Raw genomic sequence first — 9,011 nt, 5'->3', positions numbered from 1 at the left:
CCGATGGTTTTTTCTCCAAATCTCTGGCAAGTTACAACCTCCCATCACCACTAAACATCATCCTAACATACCATCGTTCCACTCTAGCCAAAATAGAAATGAATTGGTTAAGATTTCATGAAGATTGTACCGTGGGTGCCGCGACCCTTCTTATTCGAATTCCCCCAAATCTGAAACTATTTGGATCAATTACTACCACCATTAGACTTCCCTTGAGGTATGGAACAAAGCCTAATCAGTTGTAGGGGCGGCGGATCATCGAGGAGGAAGAATCGAAGCACACTCACACTTAGGGTTCCGACATATTTTAGCTAAATTGGGGCTTTTCCCAGCCAAATTGGCCTTGGTCATAGGTATGAAAGCTGCCCTACTCGTTGAGATCTTCATTCCTGTAAATTTTGGTAATTTTGGAGATAGTTAGGCTTTTTAGGCGAATCGGGGTAGCCGACTGCCACCCACGGTGGCGTGAGGCCAGGGGGCCACCAATGCTATTTTTAGGCTATGTTAAATTTCTTGAATTCAGTTTTGATATTTGAATGACGTAAGTTGATCGTTGGAACCTAAATTCTCTACGATACGTTAATAGGTATTTATGTGAATCGACGATCCAACTGTTGGATTGTCACCAAACTTTGTTACATTGTAGTACGTAATATTTGAAGAATGTAAGAACTTATGGATTGGTAATCTGACATATGGATCTTCCTGAATTGGATTTGCAAGTTAATAAAATAAAACGTTAACCGCTAATCAGTTTTGGAAATTAGCGGAGATCCAACCGTTGGATCATAATGAAACTTAAGTATGTTGTTCTAGAAGCATATTGTGTATCATGAGAAGTTACGGATTGGAAATATATGATGCGGATCTTTCGGATCGAGTTTTGCAGCGTTATGGACCCAACCGTCGATCTTTGATCGATGGTTTACTCTTGGTCAATCGGCCTCAAATTATTCTTGAATGTCCTTGAGAATATGTTTTATGTAAATTATGTACTCTATCAATAAGAACTTTGAGACGTGATTTGATAATTGGTCACAGGCGATGACAGTTCGTAATGTCTCGATATTTGTGCGAGGGAGTCGTAGCGCGAACCTAAGGTGAGTAGGTCTTTTCCCTTCTATCGTGTGTATGTGTGTGTGTATATATATATATAAGATTTACATCTCCACAAACATTTGTAAATTGAATATTTCATATAATTTCTGTGAATGCTTAGGAGGACTAATGTGAACTACGAATGGTTTGATCCCTGTTTAGGGTACGTAGGCAGTCTAACGAGACGTTAGATACAACCATACAATAATTGAGACAATAGCCTTGTTTAGTGAATTGAGCAGTGTGAGAGACATTGGTGGAAAATATGAGGTTTAACCTTATGATTTGGTGGTTAAATGTTGGTCATAAATCAATGTGTGAAGAATCAAGAATTTTAAGTAAGGAAGCGTAAGTAATGATAATTAATTAAACTAGTGTCTAGTTAGGCTTGTCACCGATAATTATTCCCAAAAATAAATAATTTGGGAGTAGGGCGTTACAGCATATGCATTTTTATGCCACATTATATATATGTATATGTATATAATTGGAAATGCTATAACGTGGTTGAGTATTAGATTTCATCATGGTTTATCTATATGTATATTACCTGCACACAATTATTACGAACGCTTTGAAGTGCAAAGGTGAACGCAGGACACCCAGGTAAGTTCAGGTGAGTTTATGGTATTAGTTGAAATGATGGGGTTATAGTATGACTACATGTATGTTTAGGCAACTTTGACCTTGTTGTATAGGTTGCAATGATAGGCAACTCCGACACTGTCTTACAGGTTGCCCATAAATCGTATATGTTACAATAGATACAGTTAGAGCTCATAAACCTGCACCCCGGTGTTAGTGCTCCCGCCCGTGGCCAGGGCACAGTCTTTCACACATATGTGATGAGATATATGATGAGCTAGCATATATGATGAGATATGTGATGAGCTAGCATATATGATGAAATATATGGGTAAGTCATACAGGTCACTATAAGTGACTCCGACTTATGAGTTAACATTGATTGATAAGATATAGGTGCAGTCGTACAGGTTATCATAGATGACTTCGACTTGCGTGCTAGTATGGGTTATTAATCACATGATTATTGATATTGCTGATGAGATACTGTGTTGTGGTATATTTATGAGATGCTGTGTAGCGAAGGGTTATAATGTTTTATATGGTTTCTATTAAAATTTTAATTCCAGGGCCACTCACCCTTGTTTTGTTTTCACCCTTCAGGTTTTATCAACTGAACTTTCTTATCGTCGAAGATTCGTGGCGATTCTTAGTATTGGAGATTATTTTAAGGGGGGTACGATTCTTAATTCACTCTACTATACTTGCTTATGCTCTAACGTCACATGTGAAGTGGGTTGATTCCTGCTCACCAGTGCATTCTGGTATTTAGGCACTCTTAAGTTTAAATTTATTCACATTCATCATCATACTTTATGGCTTCGTAACCCTCCAGGTGTCGGCCAGCACAACTCGATTCGGAGTCCTAGTGGACATCCCGGGTCGGGGTGTGTCATCAGAAAACTTAAATTTCTTTTTTTTTTATTGTGAAAAACCATTAAAAAAAACTTTAATTTAACATACAATTGCCAATTGTTAAACGTGTATGCGTGTGACAAGAGACTAGTAATTTATAAAGGGAGAAATGAAAAAGGTAAAGCTTTCATAATACCCAATTGCCCTTCTTCCATTAAAATTAAAATAAAGAAATCAATACAATTCATTGAATAGGGTTGTAGGTGGCTAGTAAGTTAATTATTTTTCAAATCTATTTTAAAAAATCAATTGCCACACACGTATTATTACTGCAAGAGGCTAGTTATCAATAAAAAAAAGAAAAAAATAGAGATGAAGACGAGACGCTAGGAACATGGATTAGCATTATGTCATTCCTACAAGTGATCACCCATCCAGGATTGGAAGAAGTGCTATATGAGGACTTCGAGATCAAATCTAATATGTTTCTTTCCATTCCTCGCGAGCCACTTATTTCTCCGAAACAAGAGATCAAAGTGATTTTCCTCCTTTTTCCCAATAAGTCGACGGCGTTACACCATTGGGATACTTCGAATAAACTAGAGTACATATAGGATACACCGGTGCTAAAACCTTTTCTCAAGATATCTTCCAAACTGTTGGGGTCGTTGCTCCGGATGTTGTTCCCCCGGTGTGAAACCAGTTGGTTCCGTAGTTTTAGAATTCTGCTGATCCCAAGTACTCCATCTCCATCATTGCATATGGGAATATAGAAAGTAAAGAGGAAAAGGCATGACCAGAAGAATTGTGTGAAATAAGTGAATTTATCCAGTTGAGGCATTCTTGATTGAAAAAAAATGATTCCCTCCAGAAAAAAAGTAGTTCTTACCTTCCTGTACGAGTAGTGAAGAACTATAGAGAGCTGTGGTTGGTTGTTGACCAACGGAAAGCATGGGAGAAAGAAGGAGTCACAGCCAGAGATCAAAATTATGAATTGCTCTCACCACCCGGAATGCTCTGCCGAGTGCCATTTCTTGCGATTTGGTCCAAAAAACTATCTAAGGTACGTTCAGAAAGCACGCTCGCCCTAGTCGGGTGGTTAAAGAGGATTGTCCGGATTTCGTGTCTCTTTATTACAACACTAATCGGGTTATATCCATCGTGCACCAATGCTGCTTGGGGTGCTTGTCTGTTTGACCAAAAATCCTTAGCAGCTAATTCTTTTATATATGGGTCACGTAGGATTTGGATCCCCGGTTCCAAATTATGGAGATCCTAAGAGCAGCTCCATCCAGAGGGAGCTCATGCTCGAGGGACAAGCTGCGGAACAGGGCTGCCCAAGGGAGAAACCCGTGGATCCGTGCTGGCCCAAGTGCCCGAAGGCAGTTTGACGTGGGCTGACATCAGGACGACATCAGCCACGCTTTTTATAATTTTTGTGTCAGGCTGTAGACAGAGTTGGACGAGGCCCAAACAATGGACGGCTGAGGATTGGCAGATTTGCAGACTTCGAGAACCGTCACGAGGCCGGCAATGTTGCTGTGGACATAAGAGTGGGGGTTCTCAATGGCATACCGGACGCTAGCCTAAGCCGCCAAGTGCATCACATGGGTGAACGCCACTATATCGAACAGCTTGTCCAGAAGGCGATCGTCGTTTATGTTGCCCTCAACAATGAAAACGTCGTGGGTCTTGAGGAGCGACCGGCGAGCCTTCTTCAACGATGGGTCATAGTAGCTGTTGAAGTTGTCAATTCCGACAACGTTGTCTCCGCGCTTTTTGAAGGCCAGGGAGACGTGGGTTCCGACAAAACTGGCTGCGTCAGTGACGAGGACGGACATGCAGAAGGCATATCTTGTAAAATTTCTGACCTTTTTTCTTCTGGGTTCCTCTCTGATGTCTCTTTTTCTTTATTTCTCGAAAACCCACAATTGACAAAATTTGAAACCCGTTTTTCAGTTGGATTGGATTTGAAAATTTGGGTTTTTGATGTTGATATGCAAAAAGAAAGAGATCGAAGAAGAAAGGTAAACAAGTGCAGATTTTATTTGATTTGGGATATTAAAATACCTGCACCAGCTATTAGTGGGAAGGTGATGGAAGGATACATATAGTGGTCACCCACATTGATACACGACACCGACGGGCATATACCCGTGAACGCGTTAATCGTTATTTTGTATTATTTTATAAATAAAAAAAATACTAATATTTTATTTCCTATTGCTAGGACTATTCAGTATAAGGATGGAAATGTAAAAAACAGTTACTGTTCGTTAAGGGCAGTTACTGTTCACCTGGTGGATTAAATAGTGAATAGCCTGGGGGAGCCTTTCCCACGGTGGAACTACTCTAAGGATCATCACATCTTAGTCATTAATCATGCATCATGCGATCATAAATTATTTTATTTTTTTATTTAAAATTAAACATAAATAGTATCTGATAAAAACTAAACGCACGATGTACAATGAATAGTTAGGATGTGAGGATCCCCACAAAAGGATCGGGAGAGGATCCTCTTCCGGTCACGTATGAGCATCCATTTTCTAATTGTCTGGTTTGCTAATGTTTTAGATATAGGACTAGCGAGGGTCCCACGTAGTGTTGAGTATTTTTAAATCATAGAAAATATGTACAAAGTTAATGTATAAGAATAGAATCAAGAGACAAATATTTTTACATTCCTTTTAAGCCATTACATTACATAACATTTAAATGTTCTTATTTAATTATTAAATGACATGGATGCTTACGTAAATTATAATTAACATTGAAAAAGGATAAAAACTGATGAGGAATAAAAACTAGAAAAATAACTGATAAAGAATAAAAACTAGAAAAATAATTAAAAATTAAAAAGAGGAAGAAAGCCTTGCGCACAAAGGCCTCCATTGATTTGTGCAAAATACCTTCAAGTCTTTTGAGTCTTCATTCTCATCTTTGAGTAAAAACCCCAAAAACCTCTTTGATTTTATTTCAAATCCACACTCAGATTTAATTGTATAAAAAATTTGAGGAAGGTAATGAGAGTTGTTGATTTAGGGTTTTGTTTTGTCAATTTAATGAAATAGCAAGGAACGAAGACTTGAAGTAGATTGATACTTGATCTGCTTTTATATCGGAATTTTGTATCAATCAATTAAAGGAACGGCACTAAGTTTGACAGCGTGAGTGATAGGAATTTGAGGTGTTGGGGTTGGACGAAGCAATTCGGATGGTCGTGCTTCTGCAATTGCATCCAAGACGGACACCATTTTCGTTTATTCTTTATGTTTGCAGGATTTTTTATTTATTTTTAGGGAAACTTTGGATGCAGTCCCTGACTATGAATATTTTTTTGACTGAAACCTTGTTGGTTTTCAATATTTTTTAAATTAAAATTTTGAAATTTATAGTTGTTTATATTAATGAGATTTTAAATAAAAAACCATAATTTGTGGGACTAAAAATATTAAAATATAAATTATACTATTGTGTCTGTGTATATATAAACATGGGTACATTCATCTAAATTAATCAAAACATTATTGTACCAAAACATGGCTACATTCTTCAAAACCACAAAAAAAAAAAAAAAAAAAAAGATATTAGGCTTAATAACATTAGTAAAAGTTCTTAGATTAAACTTGACATGGATACGTTCTCCAATCAAAGCAAAAAGAATGTAAAAATGGATTAGAAAAAAAAAATTTAATAGATTTTATATATATAAAAGGTAAATTTACAAATAACAAATTGGTATATTTATTTGACAACCTATCCCTAAATTTTCTATGTAATTTTCTCCCCGAGTGTGTAAATTGACGTTTATGCCCTTTTTGGCAAAAGTGGAACCTGACGTGGACGTAGTTATTCGACTTGAAATTATTTTTTTTCGTTATAGTAATTAAATAGTACTTGTTGTTACGATCGCGTGAGCACGAGTTAGACCTAAATTGGAGTTGTAACGAAAAAGTTACATTTAGTTAAAGTACGTTAACAACAAGTAGATTTTTACACGTGTGTGCAAATTATCTAGTGTTACAAACACTGTTTTTGACAAGGGGACATATTTTGTGTAATATGGAATTGTACAAATCCTATCCCTTTTTCTCTTTAAAATCTGTCCTACGACCTATACCTCACCACCAATTATTTCTTTTCCCACACTTTTTCACCCAATCAGACATCTCTCATCTCTGCCCAATCAGAAATTGTCACCTCTCTCTCTTTCTCATCTTCTCCTTCTCTCTCCTTCACCTGTAACTCTCTCCTCTCTGCAACACCAAGGATCACCATCAAACTTCATAGATCAAGCCTAAAATTACCACAATCAAGATAATCTCATCCTCACGAACCCTTCCGTACGAACAGATCATGAAATAAACGAGTTTTGAGCTTCCAACTCAGAGCTCCGATTCAGGTGGAGTTTTCCTTAACGTTTTTCAGTTCGAGTTATAAGATTTTGGGAGTTTTGGAAACATCTAGGCAACTTCCCAAGGCCGTTAGCTTGGTTTTGAAGTGGAGTTAATGAGGAAACCAACGGGTTTGAGATGTTGAGTTTACGTCCGAGACTTTTGAGCCAATTTCAGTCTGTTTCCGTCCACTTTTTGGACTTTTGAAAGGTACAATCTTGTTCTACTCCTCACAAACTTCATTCCCATACAAAGTGCATAAAAAATTGTTGAGAAATGAAGAAGTTTTGATGTTCTGAAATTTTTTCCTGTTTCTGGCGAACCAGACAACGACGGACGGCGGAGGACAACCGGAGAAGAAGGAGAATATTCCATCAAAGTTGACGGAATATTCTAACACCATTAACTGACGCCATTAGGGTCAATGGAATATTCCGTCAAATATGACGGAATATTCCTTTATCATTCTGTCAGTGTGCCAGGCACATGGCCTACATGTGTGGCCGTAACTTGGCAGCGCGTGACGGTGCGTCCGGCTACTGGCCGGCTTGTGCTTGACGTGTAAGGGTCCGCGACATCGAGTAGAATATTTTTGTATATTTAAACCCTCCGTTTGGGCAAACTATTGGGTATTTTTGTAGCCTTCTAGTATATGTCCTATTGAATTAATTAGTTTGAGTTATTTTTCATATAGGTGAGAATTACCTCGAGGACGTACGGGGACAAACAAGCCTAAGAGGCTAGGATCCATTGACGTATCAGTGAGTGGGCATTTGTTTATATATATATATATATATATATATATATATATATATATAAACTTTATAGTTTCCACATATGCTTTTAGATTGATTTTACGCCTAACATGCCATGTTTTATTTAATCTTAAAAATGTCATTATTTAGTGAGATTTATATACATTCATGGCATGCTCATATACATTATACTTGCTCATCATCATGCATGCTTACACCGGTGTAGTACTTGCGTCGGCCAGAGCCAGGCTTCACATGTATGTTCACATCGCACCACATGCTCACCCTGAATCCATTGTTTATGCCAGTCCTGTCGTACAAGTTGCCCTAGGCAACTCCGACTCGTATGTGATGCGCCTAGCGCCAGTCTTCATGTGATTGGTAGTACTAGAACGTATATATTATGATTACACCAGTCTTGTTCATGTCAGATTCCCTCTACATGAACTTATGTGTTAGCATAGATTGATAAGCACCTGATTTTATTATGCTATTGTTGAGATATTGTGATTTGGCTTATTTATGGATTTACTGTTGATTTGCATTTGATTTCATACTTATACGTAGTATGATTTTCTGGAAACTATACAGGTTTTACGGCGAGTGGTTAGTATGTTCAGAAACTAAATGTGTTTTATAAACCTTTGTTTTTGCCCACTCACCCTTCTGTTTTTCGCCCCTCCAGGTCCTAGTTAGCTTATTGCTTTGTGGTGTACGAGGAAATATCCAGCGATTCTGACATACCCTTAAATAAATGTTGGAGCTTTTCCTGTTGTGTATTAAGCACTTTAACTAGTTTCGACTGCACACTTTTATGTCATATATGCTCTGAACACTCGTGTTTTATGGGTTCTTCCTACTACTGCGCACTTGATACTTTAGTTTAAATAAGTGTTAGATTTGGTTTAAATTTACCCATAATTTTATGCTTTACTTTCCTTTTTGGTTATGTCACCTACGGATGACGGCTATCATGCCTCGACTCTGATCGAGGTTTGTCAGTTTGGTATCAGAGCATAGGTTTGGCAGTCCTGTATTCCTCGAATGTGTTATAAGTCCTAATATTTTTTAATCTCTTATGTCATAACCATGCCACCTCGTAGAGCGCCACCTGTCCCTTCTGAGACTAATTTTCTCAATTTTGGGCAACTCAGTGAGGCTATTGCCAATGCCATTCAGTCGACACTTCGTCTTCCCCAAAGGACTACCCTAGAGATCGTATCCCATCTTCTGATAAATAATTTCTTTGGCAACGAAGGACTCAAGAAATCTGAGGTTTGGATCGACCATGTTGAAAATACTTCTCGCGTTAAGCAGGGAC

General features: G+C 37.8%; 2 protein-coding genes and 1 long non-coding RNA gene across 3 annotated transcripts; 2 read left to right on the top strand and 1 right to left on the bottom strand.

Moving 5' to 3' along the window:
• Positions 1 to 2,884: 2,884 nt before the first annotated feature.
• On the bottom strand, positions 2,885 to 3,728 carry LOC126602118 (putative ATP synthase protein YMF19). Its single transcript, XM_050268946.1, has one exon. It carries the CDS (start codon positions 3,377 to 3,379, stop codon positions 2,885 to 2,887), a length of 495 nt encoding a protein of 164 aa, XP_050124903.1. The 5' UTR covers positions 3,380 to 3,728.
• A 179-nt stretch (positions 3,729 to 3,907) lies between these two features.
• On the top strand, positions 3,908 to 4,772 carry LOC126604688 (uncharacterized). The gene is made up of 2 exons (XM_050271980.1): positions 3,908 to 4,395; positions 4,498 to 4,772. Exons 1-2 carry the CDS (start codon positions 4,146 to 4,148, stop codon positions 4,650 to 4,652), a joined length of 405 nt encoding a protein of 134 aa, XP_050127937.1. The 5' UTR covers positions 3,908 to 4,145; the 3' UTR covers positions 4,653 to 4,772.
• Positions 4,773 to 6,713: 1,941 nt separating this feature from the next.
• LOC126604683 (uncharacterized) lies at positions 6,714 to 8,554 on the top strand. The gene is made up of 3 exons (XR_007616713.1): positions 6,714 to 7,145; positions 7,262 to 7,496; positions 8,376 to 8,554. It is a non-coding gene; the product is annotated as an uncharacterized LOC126604683 (long non-coding RNA).
• Positions 8,555 to 9,011: the final 457 nt, after the last annotated feature.

The sequence above is a fragment of the Malus sylvestris genome, chromosome 2, assembly GCF_916048215.2.
Source record: "Malus sylvestris chromosome 2, drMalSylv7.2, whole genome shotgun sequence".
NCBI lineage: Eukaryota > Viridiplantae > Streptophyta > Magnoliopsida > Rosales > Rosaceae > Malus > Malus sylvestris.
Note: the sequence above shows the minus strand (reverse complement) of the source record. Positions and strands in the feature narration are given on the sequence as shown.